This window comes from Neomonachus schauinslandi, chromosome 6 (assembly GCF_002201575.2).
Source record: "Neomonachus schauinslandi chromosome 6, ASM220157v2, whole genome shotgun sequence".
Classification (NCBI taxonomy): domain Eukaryota; kingdom Metazoa; phylum Chordata; class Mammalia; order Carnivora; family Phocidae; genus Neomonachus; species Neomonachus schauinslandi.
In genome coordinates this window covers 83,237,570-83,260,363 of record NC_058408.1, presented here as the reverse complement: position 1 = coordinate 83,260,363, position 22,794 = coordinate 83,237,570, and the positions used below count along the sequence as shown (strand labels likewise).

Below are 22,794 nucleotides of genomic sequence, written 5' to 3'. Positions count from 1 at the left end.
TGTCCCACCCAGCGCCCCCATTGCATGGGTGTGATGTGGCCAGGTCTATATATGGGCAATTCTAGCATAATCTCCAGAAGGGCATTGTTCAAGGTCACCCCACATCCCTCCCCACCCCACCCCCAGTCATGCTCAGTGTGGAATATTTAGAATGTGGAGGGACAAAATCACCGCTGATGGTACAGTCCCCAAAGAGCTATTGCATTTCACGTTTCTTTACAATGAAACTGTTACGCATCTCAGGGGGTTTTATGATGCTCCTCAAACAGATACCCTCCTGACTCATACAGTCCACAAACATGTAGTAAGTGCACCCTACCGGCGAAGTACCTTTTCTAGGCGCTTCGGCATGCAACAGTAAACAGGACTAACAAGGGCCCTGTCTTCATTTAAGTTGGGGAGGCAGTTGGCACATAACTAAGTAAGAAGATGTTTGGAAACTGCAACAGGATAATGGGCTTCAGTGACTGGGAGGGGATGGAGCTACTTTAGGGAGGGTGACCTGGAAGCCTTCTCTTGAGGTAGTGATATTGAGTCTGACACCAGAATGAGGAGGAGGGTACCAATCCTGGAAGCCTGTTGGAACAGCACGGGCAAAGGCTCTGGGGTCAGAGCTTGGACTTTCTGAAGATAGACATAAGGCTGGTGTATCCACAGGGTAGTATGTGAGGGAGATAGTAGTGGGAAAATTTGGTCACAGAATTAGGAGCCAAATCCTAGAGAGTCTTAGAAAACATAGCAAGGAATTTAAGTTCACATTCTCTTTCTATTACTTGGAATGAAAAGTCATTGGAGCATTTTGATCTAATGAGTGATGTGATATAATTTTCATTATTAAAAAAATACAGTGTTGTACTGGGTTGATGGCAGCCCCCCAAATTTGTGGTTGTGTCCTAACCCCTGAGTTGGGACCTTATTTGGAAAAGGGTCTTGCAGATATAATTAAGAATCTTTTTTTTTTTTTTTTTAAGATTTTTGCTTATTTATTTGTCAAAGAGAGAGAGCACAAGCAGGGGGACCGGCAGGCAGAGGGAGAAGGCGGCTCCCTGCTGAGCAGGAGGCCTGATGTGGGACTCGATCTCAGGACCCTGGAGTCATGACCTGAGCCGAAGGCAGACACGTAATCAGTTGAGCCACCCAGGCATCCCTCATTAAGAATCTTGAGATGAGATCATCTGAATTATCCAGATGGGCCCTAGACGCAATGACGAGTGTCCTTGAATGAGACAGAAAAGGAGAAGGTGCAGAGGGGAGGTCGCGTGGAGTTGGGGCCAGAGAGCAGAGTGATGTAGCCACAGGCCAAGGAAGCCACCTTCCTTGAAGCCTGGAGCCACTAGAAGCTGGAAGAGGCAAGGAAGGACCCTCCCCTGGAGCCTTTGAAGGGTGTATAGTTCTGTTGATACCTTGGTTTCAGACTTCTGGCCCCCAGAAGGACACACACACACACACACACACGTCTGTTGTTTTAAGCCACCACGTTGGTGGTAATTGGTTAGAACAGCCATGGGAAACCAACACAGGTATCTCCTAGACTCGGCATACGTTAGAGGTGGAGGAGGAGTGGGTTCATGGGCTCTTACAGTCATGCAGGAAAAAAATCGTGTGGCTTGGGTTAACAGGCGTGGGAGTGATTAAAAAAAAAAAGTGCTCTGATTTAGAACATATTTTGGAAGTAGAACCAGTAGGATTTGTGATCGATTCGATGCTGGGGACAAGGGAAAGAGGAGTTTTTAAAAATCTAGTTGGTATTTGGCCTGAAGAACTAAACAGATACCAGTACTGAAATGAGGAAAACTCGGGGGAGGGGCAGGTCTGGGCTGCAGTTTTCACCGCAGGGGTGATGGTGGGGCAGGTGGTCCTTCACGTGATGCAATCAAGAAATATTTTGTGGACTCAGTAATTTGGAGGTGCCTATATCACGTCCCAAATAGGATTTTGAATTGGGTGTTGGGCATGAATTTGGAACTCAGGAAAAAGGTGAAGGCAAGTACATTTGGGAGTCCTTAGTATATAGATCAGTGGTTCCTAGCCCTAACTGGTGACTCTTGGGCAGCTTTAAAAAAAAAAAAATACCACTACCCACAGTTCATCCCAGAGCAGTTGAAAGAAAATCTCTAAGGTATTTAAGACATCCCCGGGTGAGGTTAATGCTCAGCCTGGGTTGACAAACCACAGGTATTGAAAGACACAGGTCCGGGGCGCCTGGGTGGCTCAGTCGTTAAGCGTCTGCCTTCAGCTCAGGTCATGATCCCAGGGCCCCGGGATCGAGCCCCTCGGGCTCCTTGCTCAGCGGGGAGTCCGGTTCTCCCTCTCCCCCTCCCCCTGCTTGTGTCCCCTCTCTCGCTGTGTCTCTCTCTGTCAAATAAATAAAATCTTAAAAAAAAAAAAAAAAAAATGAAAGGCACAGGTCCGGATGCTATTGCCCAGGGCGGAGCTGCCTAAAAGGCAGGATGCTGCTAATAGGTCACAGGTAGGCTAGCCGGTGATCCCATTCAGCTCTTAGGTGGTCATAGTTTTGGGGTTGGCACCATGTTTTTCTTTTTGTGGGCCATGAGGAAGAAGAGTCGGGAAAGGGGGTGAGTGTTGGTGGAGTGGATTATGAGGGCTCTAGCGTGGTGGGCCCACTGAGGAGGAGAGACCAAGGGAAGAGACTGGATCTATGCTCCGGGAGACTGTAAAGGAGAGTCGCTGTGACTCAAGCCAAGGAAGAAAGTGGTTCAAGGTGGAGGAGGACACAGTTTGGTCATGTGGTGCTTAGAAGTGGCGAACCGGGAGGATAGCATTCATTTTAGGATTTTGCAAATCACCGGTGCCCTTGAGAAGGCAGACGTGACTCAACAGAGTGGTTTGGTTAAAAGCTCGTATGGAGCTGGTTGAAGGGCGTGCGTTCGGAGCCTGCAGAGATCTTCCCACCAAACATGAAGCAGCCCGTGAGGTCTCTTGTAGGCTCACTGCTTCTGCCTTGCCCGCCTAAAATCCGGCATATCTGTGAGTTTGAGACTTTTGTTCAAAATGACTCTGTTGAACCAAATATTTAACCTTTTGGAATGTGGTACCCGAATCCCCTTATTAACGTGTCAGTTTCATAAACGGTATGTCGTCAGCACCTCTGTTCCTTTCATTTAAATCTTTCTCCTTTAAATAGGACTTTGCTCCAGGTGATACCCTCTTGGTGTTTCCCTGGGTATGTTTGATTGTTGAGCTTTGCCCGTCCTTTCTTTTGAGCGAGGTTGTGCTGGTTTGATGACTCACAGCGGCTTGGTTGGCGAGTGTAAAGGGTCTTGTCAAAGCCCTTGCCTGGGCTCAGTTGGGGCTCAGCCAACATTTGTTGGAATTTAGGGCTAAAATGACCGTATGACAGACACAGCTGCCCGGTGGAGAGCCAAATGAGCATCGTGAGGTCCCTTGGGAGAAGGGTGTCTGTGCCCCGGTGGATGGGAGAGTTTCTGCCCTGCTCAGCAAACCCCCGCACTCCTTACCCTGCTCGCCCTCTGTGATCCCATTCAGGGCCAATAAACACAAGTGTTCTCAAGGAATCCTCGTGCACCATGGTAGTCCCCTAGGATGATGCAAGTCCGGCTCACCATGTGGGGGGGGGGGGGCGGTGTTGTAGCTGACTGCAGTTCCTGCAGCCTTCGGGATATAGCATTTTCCGGAACACTGCACATCAGTGACAGGTTGGTAAGACCCAGAGGTGCTCTCTGGGCTGCACCCCTCCAGCCTGGCAGGTGGACCTGGGCTCCTGCAAGAATTCTGTCTCACATACGGGAGCTGACAGCTGACTTGCTTTAAACCCCTGGAAACTCTGTGAGAAAACCCCCAACTCTATCCATTCAGCCCCTGGACTTGTGGCTTGCCCATGGCCCAGGAGTGTGTGCCCTCAGAGAACAAGGTGAGATTTCAGCTCCTCTGGCTGAGGAGATTAGGGGATTGTTACAGGTTTGGAGGGCATTAAATTAAGAAATCAAAGTTGGCTGTACTGGAGTGTTTCTCAGTGCTGTACCTCTGGGTTCTGGTTCATCTTGTTATACTTTATTTATTGTTAAGATTTTATTTATTTGAGAGAGAGAGAGTAAGCAGGAGAGAAAGCAGCAGGTAGAAGGAGAAGGAGGCTTCCCGCTGAGCAAGGAGCCCGACATGGGGCTCGATCCCAGGACCCTGGGATCATGACCTGAGCTGAAGGCAGACGCTTAAAAGACTGAGCCCCCCAGGCGCCCTTGTTAGACGTTTAGTACTGACTGTGAAAAGCAGGATTTTAAGGAGTACAGAAAGCCTAGAACTTCCTTAGAGGTTGTCTAGATGAAAAGCTATTCTTACATCCACATTTCAAAGCCTCGACTCTTTTACTTTTTATTATAGGTTATTACGAAATCGATACAAAATTAGAGAATTGTGTAATGAGTACTCCCTCTGCCCACAGGCTGTCCACGCTCAGTTCTGCCATCCTGTTTCCTCCATCCCACACGCCTCCCCTACCTTCTCTTTATTTTTTCCTAGCATCTTAGTCAGTTTTTGCAAGGCGGTGCTGTGGTGACGTGGCCCCCAAGTCTCGGTGGCTTACAGTAACAAAGGTCCGTGTCCTTGGTGGGTGCAAGTGGCCCTGCTCCCCACCTGCTTTACTCTGGGGCCAAGGCAGAAAGGTTGGCCTCTGCCTGTGTAAGTCTGTGCAGAGAAAATGGCTATTTTGAGTCGCTGCCCGAGCATTTGACGGTATGACAGCCCTGCTCATACCCAGAGTCTAGACATTTAAATAAGGACCTGAGCTTAGGATTCCTGCCCCATGTTCCCACTTTGCTTTTTCTGGGACACCTTTTAAAGTAACCAGTTAGAGGGGAGCCTGGGTGGCTCAGATGGTTAAGCGTCCAACTCTTTGATTTCGGCTCAGGTCATGACGTCAGGGTTATGAGATGGAGCCACACGTCAGGCTCTGCGCTGGGCATGGGGCCTGCTTGAGAGTCTCCCTCTCCCTCTCCCTCTGCCCCCCCCCCCCGTTCATGCGCTCTCTCTCTCTCTCTCTCTCTCTCTCTCTCCCCCCCTCTCTAAATAAATAAATAAACCACTTAGAGTCGAGCCAATGAAAAAAATGAAAAGTTAGGGACCTCTGTTTGCTACCCTGCTTTCTATCCCTCGCTCCCTCAAGACCTAGGATGAAGGACTGCCCTTCCCCTGGTTTAGTCCCCCTGCCTTTTTCCGGCATCTGTAGGCAATAAATCTTGTGACTTAACTTCCTCTTGTGTGAGTGTATTGAAACTGCACCTTCTATCAAAATGGCCCTGTGGTTTTCACCTCCCCAAGGAAGAGCTTGGATGCTGAGGGAGCTCCCTGCTGACCCCAAATGGGTGGCTTGTGCCCCCTCAGGCTGCAAATCATAATCTGTATATTCTTAATCTAACGCACCAGCCCCCAGCCTCCCAGCACAAAGAACCCACTCATGGTTGTTTCTGAAGGGGAGCCTACCCTGATTCAGCCATAACCCAGAGCCCAGAGCAGTAAGATTCCGTAGAGGGAAGGTCTGTCAGTTGTCAGACACTTAGAAGGAAGAAAGTGTTGTATTTTAACACCTAGAGAATGTGATTAGCGCTCTTACCAATGAATCTGCTCTCTAGGGGCAGGGAGGTACCCGGTGAAGTGATGGAAGTTTCTAATCAGGAATAGTAGAGGGAAAGTTACCATTTGAAAGACTAACTAGAAATCTCCTTTCCTAAGCCTGTCTCAGTAAGTACCTAAACAGCTAGACCAGGGAGTCCATTAATTAGCATAAGGAGTCCTGGGGGTGTTTGCATGGGTAAGAGTGGGGGTGGTCAAGTTATGTAGACTAACTAGAGATGTACAGATGTTGTTGGTCTGCTCTTGCACGAAGTGGGTATAAGATCTTTGTGCACCCAGCAAATGGGTATTTAAGGCCTAGGACTTGGTCCTGTTCTGTGCTCTGCCACTTAAGGAAGGACCTGAGGATTTTGTCACCTGGCTTGACCAGAAGGTAGTTGAATCCGGCTTCGAGGATAGTGTTGCATCTGACTCCAGCAAACCTTTCAACTAAGACTTGTTCAGGGACCTAAAGGAGAGAGAGTGGGAATTGCCCCGAGTTTACAACATGTGTGTAACTATTTTGTGCCTCTTGTTGTTGTAATGTGCCACCCCCGTAGAGGAGTTTTGTGGGATGGGACCCAGTTTTCCCTACCTTTGGTCATTGGAATCTACTGGTATCTCCCCATGAAAATGGGACTGTGGTGAATGGCCACCACATTGGGTCAGTTGACAATGGAGGGAATGAGAACCTGAAAGGGAGTCTTTGGATGTTTCTCTTGGGGGGTCATTAGTAGCCCCCCAAATTGCACAGCGGCCACAAGTTCCTATATCTGATTGTTCCCTAAGTGCTGTTGTTAGGTCTTCAGTCATGATCAGGGACTGCTTCATCCATCAGTGCGGAAGAAAATGTCTTGAAGGATGTGAGAATTAAAATGTGTGCAGAAAACAGAGGTGAGAGTACAGACAACTTCTAACTAGCATGCCTAGAAAGAGTGTGACCCACCCAAAAGAGCATACGTATTATCGAGATGATTCCATTAGCTATTTCTTTCAGCATCAGAAGAGGAGTTTACCTTCACTGGACTTAGTACGTACCTGCATCTGTGTAATTGCTTTATATGGATTATTTTATGTAATCCTCATAACCCCTCCATGAGGGTAGGAAGTATTACTCATACTTGACAGATGAGGAAATTAAGGCATAAAGTTTCCCAGGGCCTCACAGCGAGTAAGAAGCAGAGCCAGGATTCAATTTAGGAAATCCGATTCCTCAGTCTGTTCCCCGAAGCTCCACTTAGTTTATAAGCGTGGTATTGCATAGGACCTTTTTTGTTTGCACCTTCCTCCCTGTGTTCTCAGAGTTCAAGAGCCTTGAAGTCTTTACGGTCTGATGGAAAAGAAAAAAAAAAAAATGTTTATTTCAGGAACCTCTCCCTCTAAAAGGTGTGGAGATTTTCCCATCAAGCCAGGAAGACACCTGTGTTTTCCTCCCAGAGTCCCTAGAACCCTTGGGACATCACCATTTTGAGACCCTATAAAGGGAGGTGTGGAAATGTGGTTTGATTGAGCCAATGTCTAGGTGTCCCCCCCACCCCTTTCCACCATCTGAGAGTTTAGGACCACTTTGGCTTCTTCTAGTCTGGAGTTAAGCTTTGGGCCGGGCAAGATCTACATTGATGATGTGCAGGGGTGGGGGTTGGAAATTCAGCATCAAGTAAATGGTTTGTCTTCTCCTTGTCATCCAGCATTTTTTCTATTACCTTTTGAGCCTGTCTTCCACAGGGCAAGGTGCCCAACTGTTCCCAGGGGAAAAGAAATTGAAATCCTGAGTTGTCTGCACAGCGTCCCTGCCCGGGGAGAAATGCCGACAGCATGAATTTTAAAAGCCTGTTCTAAAAGTGCATCACTGGGAAGCCTTTCCAATATGATCACTTTTAAACCCCATGGTAGTCATGGCTGCAGGATAGTTATGTCAAACCTGAAGGCAAACCTGAGCGAAGTGGCAGGTAGAGGAAATACCGTTTTAGTTAATAGATCGGGAAACCTCATCTAAAATATTGGGGCTTTAGGAAAAACTAGACCCATTGTTCTATTGCTTTCTTCGCTTCACTTTGTTTTCCTGCTGCCAAAATTCCTAAGAAATTGTCAGGAATGAGGGAGAGGGGAAATAAAATTAAATAATGAAAAACACAGACAAGACTCTAATGTGTGTATCTTCGGCTGTGCCATTTTCCGCACCGATCAGACTTTGAGTCCGTTTTAGCTCTTTCCGCAAGCGTCCCAGCGGTGGAAGGGTGGGTCCGTGTGTGGCAGACAGGCAGATGGGAGCGTGCGCCCCAGCAGGTGTGCTGACCCCACTACAGGGGGTGGGGAGGTGGATCAGAAAACCGGAGTCTCAGGTCCAGCAGGAGATCGGGATGAGGCAGTGCTCTGTGCCCGTAGCCTGGCCCTGGTCAGGGGCCACTGGGTCACCAGGGCTGGGGAGTTTCTGGAAGCCCCGGCGTGGCGTAGCCAAGCCCTGCGGTCATTGTCCTAGGTCTGTTCTGTCTCAGAGGATTCCTTTCTTTGGAAATATCCGGGGATTTCTCCAGCCAGTGTACCCTGCCTTACCTGTTCCTTCCTGTAGAAACCACAAGAAATGTGACTGCTTGGAATTCTGGGAAAGCTGTACTAAAAATATGACATAATTTGGTTATAGCCTCATATTGGGTAGTGGGTCATGAGCTCCCTTTTCCTTCCTCTAGGAACCTAACAAAGACCTTAAATCGCAGTGCTCAACAGATGGTACAGTTAAGCTGGAGTTTGCGCAGGTGGGGATGATCACCTGCTTTTTTCCATAGGGAACAGGTGTAATTATGACAATTAGCAAAAAATGCCCTTGGCCAACTATTTCCTGGGCTCTACTACTGCAACCTAGAGTATCTTCCTGAGAACGTTACCAGATTAAAACCAAACGATGTGATTGGCCCTGTTAGCACCTTGATAGAGTTAGGCTCTCTCGGGAAGACAGGTGTGTCGGAAGCCAGACTGTCAGCCTGGTGCTTGCCTGCTCATCAGGAATGGCAGAAAGGAGGATGGATAGTTTGAAAAAGTTATTCAGTGCACTCTCTTCTCTCCTAATTTCAGTTTTGTGAAGCAGGGCTTCATAGGGGATCTTGGCTTGCAAGAATTATTCAGAGGCTGGTGTGAAAGAAGACATTGCAGGGATATATGTCTTTAAAAAAAGATGGAGAGGGGCGTCTGGGTGCCACAGTCAGTTAAGCATCCGACTCTTAGTTTCGGCGCAGGTCATGATCTCAGGGTGGTGAGATCGAGCCCCGCATCGGGCTCTACGCTCAGTGCAGAGTCTGCATGGGTTTCTCTCTCCCTCTCCATCTGCTCCTCCCGCTCATGCTCTCTCCCTCTCCCTCTCTCTCTCTCTCAAATAAATAAATCTTTAAAAATAAATGAAAATAAATTTTAAAAGATGGAGAAACAGTATTTATTTGGGGCGTAGAATGAATAAGTACACGTATTAGAGTTGCAGGAAATTGGTAATGCTTTGGAAAGAAAGCATCCATAATAGGAGTTCCTAAGTTGGCCAAACTCCTTACCTAAAGTTTAATATGAGAAAAATGAAATATTTTTGGTTGGGTACTTCGGGACAGCCAGTAACAGGTAGAATACAATGAAAAACTGCCTGTTGAGTCAGAATCATCAGAACAAAAGGAGTTGTTTATATGTGAAAGAGTCTATGTCGACTCTGGAAGGCCGAGAGGAAAACTACAGTGGTGTTGCCGGCACAAGAAACAAAAACCGTACCCACATAAAAAGGCACCCAGGTGGAAGGGAGGGGGTAGGAGAACTGTCAGGGCAGAGGGCCAGTCCTCCCTGCAAGTCTGTGTACTGCACACTTGTGCCAGAAAGTGAGCACTGTTGTGCAGACACCACCCAGGAACTGGGTGTGCAAACTCCTAGGATGGCCTCTTCTGGGCGCTGGTAGATTTTGAGTGCATTCGAGAATTTACTTTTAGGTTTCTGCTAATGAGCTTTCTTCTGAGCTGGACATTCGTGTAGCACACAAGGCTACATGGGGATCATGGGGATCACGAGATCCACCGTGTTACACTCTCACCAGGGACCCGGACACCTAACCTGCCTTTGACCTGATATTACCAATAGTGAAGAATTGGAAACACCCTAAGCGTCCACCAATTGGGGGGGATGGTTAGATAGGCTAGGGTGCTAGCATAGTGGAGAATGTGCATTTAAAGAACAGGTCGGTCTTCACGGTTCGACATGGAGCCATCTCCAGAACATACTCTTCAAAGAAAACTTAGCAATTGGAGAGCAGCAATACGTGTGGTATACTGTTTGTGACAAAACCAAAATAAAACCGTGTTTTTCTGGAAGGATTTATGTATATATCTGAATCCTCAGAAAAGTTTCAGGACCTTTTGGCTACAAATTCCTAACAGTAATGTCCCCAGGGGAGAACTGGGATCGAACCAAGGGATGGGTGGCCAAGGAAGGAGATTTCTCCTGCGCTGGTGTTCTTTGAAAGTGTCACCGTGAAATGTATTTAGGCATTGGGTAATTGATCATTTTTACTTTTGCCTGATATTTACATTATAAATTCTCTCTATATGTATATTCTACATTCTTTGGAGTATAACCAGTCCTGCCTTATTTGACTGGTGTCTCTGCAATGATATGTTTGTTCACAAACAGGGATTGCAAATGGAATTATCAACATGTAAGTTTAACAGTTGAACAGGAAGGTAAGAATTTTATTGGACCTTCTGTTGTGCTGATACCTCTGATCTTAGTTACTGCCTCAGAGACTCCACTTTCTGGGGTCACCTCCGATTTGTTATGATTTCATGTTTTTCTCTCATAACTGGAGGACACTGTTCTATCTTTTTCTCCCTTGATGACCCTGCCATTCACCATGGTGGTTCCTCCGTGTCGTTTCTAAACCGGAATTCCAGGACATGGGGCTCACCCGGCTTGTGCTCACGTTCTCTGGCCCTTGGTAGGTTTTGTGCAGACCTGCCCCCCGATACCTGCAGCAATACGCAGGCTCTGCATTCCCCTGCCATCACTGTGTGACAGCCGTGTCGTCCTTTGTCTACCTTGATCACTATTTCCCCCGCTCCTGTCCTCTCCTGAGTCTCATGTCCTGGGCAGCTCCGTGGAGCCACCAGAAGGACATGGTGCCCTCCTACAGTGATGGCCAACACTGCCTCTTGGCTACATGCCCTTGAGAAAGAAGGTCAGGACTTGAGTTGACTTTAGAAGCATCATTGGCCTTTGTACCACGTAACTGATCCAGGTGGCACAGTGGAAAGATTCGGGGCTCTCATTATTTTTCTGGCTGAACAAATTGTCTAAACTCTCAGAAACTCAAAGTTCTCCTTTATAAAATAGAAATAGTAACTCTTGGATTTGAATCTTGTCATGAAATTCACAGTTCTGCATATACTCCAGCACACACACGGCAAGCAGCAAGCAGTGGCTGCTTTTATTGGGTATTTTGAGCTCACCTACATCCTTTCCAGAACCTCTCGGCCTCCTCAGACTGACGGATGCACGGCAGGTGCCCCTTGCCCAAGTCACCCTCTCTGGTTGTTCTTTCTCAATACTCCATTGTGCAAGGTGCTCCCATGTATGACATTCAGGCCATTTGCTAGGATCCTCTAGTTTTTAACTGCAGGGTATTAATGGGGCACATCACTCAGAATGGCCACGCTAAGGTAAAGAATCCTAGCAGCGTCCTAACTAGGAAGGCCATTGCCACCCCCACCCCCCCCCCCCGGATGTTAATGAGAAACCGTCCATGATGGAGCAGAAGCAACAAGAAATGTTTGAAAAGTACTAAATGAATGGGACAGAAAGCGGTAATGCCAAGGAAAGCATAGACATTTGCATGTCCTGTGACTTCTTCCTGCTGTACCTCTCGCCCTCCGTGCCTCCTTCCTCACACACACAGAATGGAAGCCTCTTTCCGTTTTTCCCAATATTCCTATTCAGTCTCTTCGGACTTCCCTTGAGTCTTCTCTCCCTCGTAAACAACTTCCATTGTAAGCAAAGTAAGAGAAGCCAGACGTTCCCTGTCCTGTCGATGACCAGGATGGAAGGGATGAACCAATTTACCCACGTGTGAGTCTTTGAAAAGTACTGCAGTAAAACAAGGAACTGTGAAGACCTGTTGTGTGTGGGCGTCCAGAAGCTAACCACGTACTGAAACCATGGAACAAAAATTTATAGCAAGCATAAGAGAACAATGAAAGTAGCAAAGTCAGCGTGACCAGAAGCCTGTTAATTGCCACAGTCAATCTGTGGCCCTCCCAGACTTGAAGTCACAACCCCAGCATTCTTGCTCCTGTGGATTGGATGGCACCACAGTCGGGGAGCCTGGAGAGCCTCATAGTAGAGGAGGGCATGATTTCCTCCCCATCAGGGGCTCACAGCCCAGCAGGAGAGGGATAACAAGTAAGTGAAAGCCCAGGATTGCAAATTAAAGTCTGTTTTATAGGAGAGGAAACATTGTAATTTATTTCAGTATCTCTGCTGGCGTTGACTTCAGAGGTTGAGATTCTTTTGTAGATGGTTTTTAATCAGGTATCAAGCTAACTTAACGGGAAGCGTGTACGTTGTACTAGATCATACTAAATAATGTAAATAAATGCCAATGTGTATTATATGTGCAGGATCACAGCAAGAAGTGTAGCAATAAACTGCACCTCTCTCAAAAACATCTGATAACGTGGGAAAAAGTTGCCGGTCGGTGACTTGCTGTAACCAGAAGTCTTGGACTTTGTTCAGGAGGACTTAAATACCAGAAAAACCGGAAGGCCCCGATCCAGCATGGCATAGCCCCAGATTGGAGGTTAGCTAGCTGTTGTAGTTAGAGTAGCCAGCTGGGAAGCCATAGTTCCTAGGACACTATCCTTAGTACGACCCCTCCCCCCCCATGATGCATGTACTCTTACAGTGTCCCCGAATTATATGACTAGCCTTAGAAAAATGTAAAGAACACCAAATAGGTAAGGTTTGTTAATATTTTGTTCTATTCTTCATGGTTTGTAATGGATTTTAATAGAAGATTTTAAAATAAGAGCTTTGCTTCGTGATTCATCTGGGGGTTCAATTGACTGAACTTGAGTAAATTATTCACCACTTCATTAAAATTCACTAGCACTGAAGTTTTCCATCTGATGCATTCAGGGCTGTCTATTGCAAAAGAATTGCTGTGCACCCTGCGTAGAGGCTAGTTTTCCCAGTATGGCCCGCACCGGAAGTGTAGACAATACCAATGGAATGTAAATTTAACACTTTATTTTCCATTAACCAAAATTATCTGTGTAACCTCAGGAGAAGAAACAGGCTTTCGGTGAGTGATCTACACGTTGGTGATTCTAAATCTCTTAGTGGGAACATGTTACTGGCATAAAAATGCATTACTGCAGGGGGGGAGGCTTAGAGTCTTGTCACTAATTATTGCCATTGCTTGGAGATAACGTTTTAGTCAGTGAAGCGTCAGTTAACACCCTCATGGAAAGAGCTGTTGTCATTTGAGAGTAGAAATTACATCCTATAATATTTTAAAACTAGACATTTGTTTACTTTTTTTTCCTACTAGAACCGAAATCATGTAATTTATTGGAACAGATGGCACAGAAGAGGTGGGCCACAGGAAATCAGTGTGTTCTGCATTTAGAAAAGATAATTTATAAAAATACTACCAAAAAGCATAATAGTCATGGACTTACAGGCTTTTTCGAGTCCGGCTGGTTCAACTCCTCTCCAAAATTCCTGCCATGGTGGAAGGCCTCCCTGGTGTCCCTGCTTGAGCTCTGTGGTCTCCTAGTACTTTGACACCAGATTCACGATCGCTTTCCAGTGGCTTTGTCACGGTCAGGTGAAATGTCCTTTCCAGAGATCTCTGACCACAAGAACATCCCTCCTGATGCCTTGCCTCTCCCCTGGCTCCGGCGACGTGGCTGCTTTACTCGGGCCTCCCGGGTCAAGAGCCGAATTTCTCCTGCTTCCTTCTGTGGCGAGAGCATCATTGGCCCGCCTCCTCCTTCCTGTTCTCTGGATGCTCCGACTTGCCCACTTCCCTCGCAGCCATGCCCAGAACCTGGCACGGCATGCCAGGAAGAGCTGCTCGGAACAACCGTTCTTCACCCTTTTGAGAATCTAAGATTCCAGAATCTCGTCCCAGAAAAAGGCACATGGGGACATACGCGCTGCAAACAATCTTGGCAGACTTCTGGGACTTCCTGTAGCTCATTCATCACCCAAGGGCCTCCCCCGACTGTTGTGTGGACACTGCATGGGAACCCCCGGGGAAGCTTTTACTGACCACCCATCCCTGGGCTCTATCCCACGAACTGTCATAAAGCCGAGAATCTGGGGATCCTAAGCAGAAGGGTTTTCAGGGTTGTTTCTTTTTAAGGAGGAGGCTATGTTGTAGAAATCAGGTTTTGAAATCATGTTTCAGTCATAATCATGTATGTGAGGCTGCTTCAGGATCCAGTTGCGCACACACACACACACACACACACACACACAAATGCATTTTGTTGGCTTTTTCCTGAACTGACTTGTTGGGGCATGTTAGGCCTTTCAGGATGAAGTGCTCATGAAACTTTAAAAACCGTACGCAGAGGCTCAGCCGCCTGGCTTCCCTCTTGCTGGTACTTGTTGGATGAAGACTCTGTTGAATGGCTTAATTTGGGAGTGACTCAAACCTACTGGAAAGTCAGACAGACATATGTTCGGACCATTGGGGCCTAATGTGTTTTTTTAATGTTTGCTTGGGGGGAACTTACCGCATTTTGGAGCCTTGGGAAATGACAAGGGGGAAAGAAGTTATGGTTTCTGAATATGCCATTTAGCCAGGTAGCTGAGCAAATAAAAGGAATCTCAATCCTGCGGCTTGGTGTGCCTTAATCTTCATTTTTCTTCTTTGGCGATGTCTGTATCTTCCTTGAGTCTCCTTCGCCTGCCCACAGTTCGGCCACCCCTGTCAGAACATTCCATGAATGGTTTGTTTTGGATGCAAGTGTAGACTGGTGTTTGGTACTAACGAGGATCCCTGCGGGGAGTGAGGGCGAGGGGACGTCAGCCTGGTGTCCTCTGATTCGTTTGCCCAGCTGGTCTCAGTGAGCAGCACCAGCCCCTTCGCACACAGAGTTTCTATTTCAGCCTGACGGTGAATTCAAAACCAGTCTCTGATGTGTGGGAAAGATCTGGTCCGATTTCATCAAGGGCAGTAACATCCTCTGTGGCATTTTGTTGCAGGAAATATTCTGATCGAGCCTTTAAAGTATCAGACCCGAGGTCTGACTCTTTGCCTAGGTTGAGGGGGGCAGGGGCGGGCAGCAGGCAGCCATGTGTTTACAGGTGTATACTCTGCCCCCCTCTTCCTCCTCACCTCAGTTTACCTCCTCCTCCGTGCAGGTTATGGCCACACCGTGCCCCTGTCAGATGGAGGAAAGGCCTTCTGCATCATCTACTCGGTCATCGGCATTCCATTCACCCTCCTGTTCCTGACGGCGGTGGTCCAGCGTGTCACCATCCACGTCACCCGCAGGCCTGTCCTCTACTTCCACGTGCGCTGGGGCTTCTCCAAGCAGGTGGTGGCCATCGTCCACGCCGTTCTCCTCGGCTTTGTCACCGTCTCCTGCTTCTTCTTCATCCCGGCAGCCGTGTTCTCCATCCTGGAGGATGACTGGAACTTCCTCGAGTCCTTTTATTTTTGTTTCATTTCCCTGAGCACCATCGGCCTAGGGGATTACGTTCCTGGAGAAGGCTACAATCAAAAATTCAGAGAGCTCTATAAGATTGGGATCACGTGTGAGTATCAGGGCTCCCGGACCCCACCCCCTTTGGCCTCTCTTGCCGTTCCATGCCCCACTTTGCCTACCAATGAATAGTGTCATTCATAAAAACCCTGATTGATAAATTTTCAAGCTCTTTATGCAAAAATCTCACTGCTGAGACTTAATTTTTCCAGGTACCTTAAAACTGCTGATCAATTTCTTACTAACAACTAATGATCAATTTCTTACTAATAACGTAATAGGCATTATAAATTACAGTGTAAAAATGCACCACATAGAATATACTGGATTACCACCTTTTAATTAAAAAAATTTTTGCTGTTTTTATTAACTATTTTAAGTTCCAGAAAACTAGGGCTAGGATGTAGCCTGTTACTATCAGTCGTGTTCTTTAATTTGCCAGGAAAATCTTAAAAGAGTTGCTTATCTCATTTGTCCATCTGGTTCTTTTTCAGAGAAGTTAGAATATATGTGAACGATTTTCGGAATTTTGTGTGTGGAAAGTAGGCATTCAAATTCAGATGGCCTGTGGTTTATAATTTTTAAACAATTTTTTTTGAATTGGATATGGAGAACGTAGAAATCTGTTTTCAAGAAACTCTTAGTTTTTGCATCATAATACATACACAGTTTTCATTTCTGCCATCTCAAGAATTTTTCAAGATTCAGCTCATGTCACGTTTCCTAGGAGAGCATAGTAGATACTCAGGCAGTCAGATGCTGTGTCCTGGACCTGTCTTGTAGTTTTAACCTGACAGCATGCTTAGTTGAATTATGTATATTTTAACATTTCCATTAAACCAGGGGCTCACCCAGGACAGAGGCCTCAGTCATAAACCCCAATGCTTCGAACAGTGCCTGTCTACCATACAAGTTCCAGAAATGTTTACCAAATAGTTACAAGCACGAGCTCCTATTTCCTCCAGTTACCATAATTCTCTGTAATGTCCACAGAATATTTCAGCCCTGGCTCTACCATAATCTAACCAGGCCTCTGTTGTTGACTGTTTCGATTGCTTCCAGTTTGGGGACGTTATAAACGACACTGTAGTTGTATTTGTATATGTTTATACTTTTTCTACTTGGATATCCTTCCAAGAAGTGGGATTGCTGGCCCAAAGTGAATATGCCTTGTGACGCACAGAACATACTGACCCTGCGCTTTCCAAACGGCGTTCCAGGCTTACACTCTCACCGCAGTGATCTGAGCATTAATGGTTTCAGCCCTCACGGGATGGTGTGGGCCAGTAGCCTGAGGGGTGTTTTTGTTGCAGATTTGGTAGCTCCGATCAACATTATCTCAACTTTTTTTTTCATGTATTAGGTAAACTATTACCTCCTTATTTTAATTTAGTTTTTTTAGGACTTCAAGAAGTTGAATGTTTCTGCGATTGTGTTTTCTAGTTCTACTTGTCTCTTGTGTTCACTGTCGTCTCATAAATTCTGCCCAACTGTTGAACTCCCTCAATTTTTCATATAATGCTAAATCCTTGCAGATCATCTTAACACTTGTTACAGTATGAACTTTTTTTAGGTGGTCTCCAGAGCGTATGTGCTGAACGGAGCAAATGAGTATTCCGAAAGTGTATTCGATTATGAATAGGTTAAAATCCCACAGCTTTTGCCTGAAACCCCATGGGTATTTTTGTCAGCGTTCAAGGGCTTGACTAAACACTGGATAAAGGAAAAGAAAGGGAATTGTCAACTAGTCCAACAATGTCGTTGCAATTTCTTTAAGATTTATTTATCTGTCTTAGCACACGCGCCCGTGCACAAGCCAGGGTGGAAGAGGGAGAGAGAGATTCCCAAGCAGACCCCCACTGAGCATGGAGCTGATGTGGGGCTCAATCTCAGGACCCTGAGATCATGACCTAAGCCGAAATCAAGAGTCAGACGCTTAACTGCCTGAGCCACCCAAGCACCCCTGTTATTGCTATTTCTAAAATATACCGTGTTATCATCAAAACTTAATAGCCAAATTCTAAAGATGCTAGAACCGTGTCTCTGCATTCTTGAGATAATCAGCCTCCTTGTTCCTATTATGCTGCTCATTCTAGCTGGTTCACTTATTTTCTGAAAATCCTCTGCAAGCATTTTGCCACTGGGCCATGAAATTGGGATTTTTCTTATTTTTAGTTTTCATTTTCACTACCCTGTTCCTTTCCATGATGAATCTTTTATTTCCTGGAAACTGATTTTAAATGTGTTGGAACTGACTTAAAATCACCACTACTGTCTCATCACTGAATTCAAGGAATAGCATGTGACCTGAATCCACCTGTTATCTTATATTTTGGAGTAAGAAGCTGGTAGAATTAATCAGTGAATGGTCCACGTGCCCCCAAAATGACTGTCCCATCATGGACAGCTTAGTGTGCAGTTGGATCCCAGGCAAGTGCGAATCGCCACACAAAGATCGGTTTCACGTCAGCATCCATTCTTAGAGGGGTTTTTATCTAGCTTAAACTGTAATTTCTACTGTTAATACTTCTTACTGTTTAGTGGAAAAACTGATAAAAGTATTGAGTCCTTAAGAAGGTGTCAAGCTCTGTTCTGAGCGCTCATGACAATCGAAAACTCTTGGGACGTGTCACTGGCTTTTTTTTTTTTTAAAGATTTTATTTACTTATTTGTGATAGAGAGAGGGTGTGAGAGAGTGAGCATGAGCTGGGAGAGCAGAGGAAGAGGGAGAAGCAGACTCCCCACTGAGCAGGGAGCCTGATGCAGGGCTCGATCCCAGGACCCCAGAATTATGACCCGAGCCGAAGGCAGACACTTCACCGACTGAGCCACCCAGGCACCCCGACATGTCACTGGCTTTTTGAGAGCGGCTGATTATGAAGCAGAGGTGGACAGCCCTCTCCCCAAAAGTCACTCTTGGGGAACGGTGAATGCAGGATGGTATTTCTCTTTATAATGCCACGTCAGCCCCAGCTTTTTCTTGTTTTCTCAGAAATTACACCCTGATTTGGAATAATCCCAAGGTTGTAGAAAGTTAAGTCATTCTTCATTTTTCTCTGGGTAGTCCCTCTTGGAGCCACGGACCTCCGAACGTTCCTAGAAATTCGGAAAGTGTCAGGGAAAATTGGTTCATCAGCACACTCTTGTGTCTCCACTGGAATCATCCGTGACTCAAATCCCATTGAGACACTGTCTTTCTTCTCACTCAGGTTACCTCCTACTTGGCCTCATTGCCATGTTGGTAGTTCTGGAAACCTTCTGTGAGCTCCACGAGCTGAAAAAATTCAGAAAAATGTTCTACGTGAAGAAGGACAAGGATGAGGATCGCGTCCACATCATAGAGCACGACCAGCTGTCCTTCTCATCCATCGCCGACCAGGCCGCCGGCCCGAAGGAGGATCGGAAGCAGAACGAGCCTTTTGTGGGCCCGCAGTCCTCGGCCCACCCCGATGACTCCGCGGGCAACTGAGGGCTTTGCCACCTTGTCCCCAGAGCACCAGGGTCAGGGCAGGGAGAAAGAGCCTTTGTCTTGTTTATTTGTATGGGAATGTAGAAGCCAAGATGATCTTTTAACAAATATCTACTGTTTGAAATATTTACCAAAAAAAAAAAAAAAAAACCACCACAAAAAGACCCACAAAATAATGGAACAAAGCAAGCTTTTACTCTGGAGGACTGATATCTGAAGAAATGAGATATGTACCTATAATTCACATGTGACAAAATTACCTAGACTTTACAAATAGGTAAGGAATACTTGAAGAAGGGTGCTGCTGGGGTAGAAGCAGATTTTATACTTTTGATTGGGGACTTTGGGATTTGCATTTAAATCATTTTAGCTGATGGCTAAATAGCAACATTATATTTAAGGGCCAAAAAAAGTAAAAGAGAGAGGCATAGAGATGTGTTTTATAAATAAGTTTGTGTGTACCTGTTTGCATGTGCCCATCCCAAATCATTATTTTTGTAGAATCTAACTTAAACCTACTATTTATAATGAATAGGCAACCGTTAACTGTGTACATACAAGTATAAATATGTTTATATCTTGTACATACAGTTCAGTCACCAGATCTTAGCATCCTTCTTAACCCAAGATTGTAGATATTTTTCCTTTTGATTTCTCTTTGTACTAAAGAATCAAAGAGTTGCTACAATAAAATAAGGGCAATAATACACTTAAGAGTGAGTTACTATGGTATTCTGCTACGGTAAATGTTTCTACCTTTTGTAAGAGTATGATATCCGGTGTCGCAAATGTTTGTAAGCCTTTCTCTGGAAGGGAACAGCTAATGGAGAATACAATTTGTAAAAGAAGTTATTTTGTTTTGCAAGTGCATTGTGATTTGTAGTCACCTGGTCTACAAAGCCCAGGACGTGAACCGAGAAACCCCGAATGAACAGATTCTGTCAAATTAATCGGAGAGTTTTTAAATTTACAAGCTGAAATCAATAAAAGTCATAGCTGGTTGCAATCCTATGCTTTTATATATCAAGGAAAGCCTTCCTCCACGTAGACACTGTGTATGTGCTCCTTTATAGAAACCGCACTTAAATGGTATACACAGGACACGATTTGGGGAGTTTTAGAAGAGAAAATGAAAAAGACCCTGCATGATGAAAAAGACCCCTTCTTTATTGGAGGAGACCCCATCTGGCCTCAGAGCAACAAAACCATCAGAAGGAAGTCCCTCAGCTCCGGAGCCTCCAAGCCACTCCAGAGCTCCTGTGATGCCATCGTAGACTGCCCCCGCCCTTCCCAGTGTTGGATTCCAGATGTGTTCTGTTCCTCTGGATCTGGGTGACGTTGCCTTGCGAGCACATTTCTCTGTGCGTCCCACGCTGACTGTAGGCGGGGGTTGGTGATCGGTTAAAGAATGGAATAGAGACTCTTTAGCAGATGGGGACGTGCATCAAGGACACGATTGGGTCTGGAAAGTTCGCAGTGACCACGCACTTGGGATGGTGCCAGGGGTGTTGCAGGATAAAAACCACGGAAACGGTGGGTTTTACGCAGGGAGAGTGTCTATATCCCGTGCAGGAAAAGAGGACGGATGTGCCACCAGTGGGTGACTCATCTGAGAGGAGTGCAAAACACTGAGAAGGAGAAAGAGCAGAAAGGGAAAATTCTGAATCAGGATGTCATTACGTCGTGCAAGTGTCCAGTTAATTTTCAAAGCATAATTTTATGAATCTGCAGAGAAGGCCCTAACCCTTAATGCCCTTCAAAAACGGGAGCGGGGCGTCTGGGTGGCTCAGTCGTTAAGCGTCTGCCTTCAGCTCAGGTCATGGTCCCAGGGCCCTGGGATCGAGCCCCGCATTGGGCTCCCTGCTCAGCGGGAAGCCTGCTTCTCCCTCTCCCACTCCCCCAGCTTGTGTTCCCTCTCTCGCTGTGTCTCTCTCTGTCAAATAAATAAAATCTTTAAAAAATAAAAAAAAATTAAAAAAAACAAAAATGGGAGCAAGTTTTGCCTCCCGCACCCTGTGGGGTGCAAAACGTAAGGCAGAGTATCTTCCCTGCGCTTATTCTTTGTCCTCGGCCGATGGGCAGATGTTGTCCTGTGGTCCTGAAGGAGGAGCCAACTGTCAGAGAACAGAAGCAGGACCTGCTGGGGCAGGACAAGCCGAGGGCAGCAAGGAGATGACCTTGGAACCTTCTAGTTGAAGGTGAGCGAGGGTGAAGTTGGAGGTGGGGGTGAATACTGTTCGGAGTGATGAGTCGAGTATAAGCCCAACGATCCAACTCGTGGGCAACAGTGTCCTAGATTGAGTTCTTAAGAATCCTATGGAATGCCCTCAGGATAGAGAAGCAGCAGAAACCCTTGTCTTTCAAGGAAAGGACTCCGGTGTGTGAATTTAAAGTCACATGTGTCCAGCAGGTATGTTGATTTTGGAGTAGCAGATACACTCAGTGTGAGCAGAGAACAGAGGGTTGGTGGAGGAAGAGTTCTTGACCTCCCAGCAGTCCAAGGCACTGTAGAGCAAGGGCTAGGAGCAATCTGCAAAAGAAGCTAAAACAGGAAATAGAACAGATGAAGTTGGGCCCAGATGGCTCCATTCATGAGACTAGTCTCTGCAGTGATCACGCCCCCAAGAGATTTAAAAAGCGGTTTGTTCAAAAGTCGAAGAGGAAGATGAGAGGGTGCGAAAAGGGGATGTTTTCTGAACAGATATATATGGTGTGACTTAAGGCAAAAATGGGAATGATTCGATTAGTAAGACGGGGGGTTGCTTTTCTTACCTGAAAAACAGTCATGCCCACGCTCTACAAACCAGCCTTCTGTGCTTTTCGGAAGATGAACAGGGAGATATTTACAAATCTGGCGAAATAACTGAAATATTCAATGCAAAGCTTTTTTAATCCTTTAAAGTTATCAGTAGTACATCTCCTTAAAAGGAGCGGGTATTTGCTTGAATTAAGAGTTCATTTTAAGTTGACACAAGCATGCACTGGAAGGAGACTGTAAGATTCTCTGTCTCTTACTCAGAATGCAGTAAGCAGAACTTCCTGACTGTGTGGCATATGATGCATTTTGTGGTTCGTTGTCAATGCCTCCATGCCCAGGAGAGCTGCGATAAATACTGATATCCTCCATCCAGGAAGGCAGTCGTGGGATAGAGTTTCTGAAATGTGTACACGCTCAACCAGGTGATTCCTCAGCAAATTTAGAAACAAAACTGCCTTACAATGCTGAACCTGAAATCATACAGAATTTACCATGTATCTGCCCAGTACAATTTTCAGTCTGTCTCTTTAATACATTTAAAGTTTTCCCTGTAGTGGTGTATTATTTTCCGAGAGTTCTACTTGATGAAAATTTTGTACATCCAAGCCTTTTGTGTGAAGGCAAAACAGGAGATGGTTTGCCGAAGACAATTTTCCAAACATCTCACTTATCCAATAGGTGCTATCAGGCAAACTCAGCTTTCAAAAACACAGTAAGGAGCCCAGAAGTAAGTAAAGACATTTTTAAGTATTTTTGCAGCCTGGCAGTGAAACACATTTAATAAGAAGTAAGCCCCTTCCTTGCTTCCCTCACTTAAATTTGCACATGGTTCTCATAAAATGACTACTCTGGTTTCCAACCCACCGACAATAAAGGGGAGCGGTGCTACCCAATAGTTCTCAAATTTTGAGTTAGCGCACTCCTCATAATTTTTAGGTGGCAAAATATTAAAAGTCTTGGTGCAAATTGGCAGTACCCTCTGTGTAATCATTTGGGCAGACTCAAGTCAGCACCGTATCTCCGTTCCCCTAAAAGTGTCCACGGTTCCTGCACCATCCACCTCGGCCTCTGGTGCCACTCAGAGTCTGGGGACAGTTTGCTGCCTGACCACCCTTTTGTATGCTTAAAAAAATGATCAAACACTCCAGAAACATGACAACTTCTCTCTTATGGCAAGTTTTTCCATTCTGAGCGAAACGGCAGGGCACACTCAGGCCAGCACGATTGTGAAAGTATGAATACCT

General features: G+C 46.0%; 1 protein-coding gene across 1 annotated transcript in view; it reads left to right on the top strand.

Annotated features, from left to right (window-relative positions):
• KCNK1 (potassium two pore domain channel subfamily K member 1) overlaps positions 1-20,050 on the top strand; it is a 51,914-nt gene extending 31,864 nt beyond the window's left edge. Inside the window, exons 4-5 of the mRNA XM_021696145.2 lie at positions 14,980-15,375; positions 18,533-20,050. Coding sequence (XP_021551820.2) covers positions 14,980-15,375; positions 18,533-18,792 — 656 coding nt within the window. The 3' untranslated portion in view covers positions 18,793-20,050. The remainder of the gene's footprint in view (positions 1-14,979; positions 15,376-18,532) is intronic.
• Positions 20,051-22,794: the final 2,744 nt, after the last annotated feature.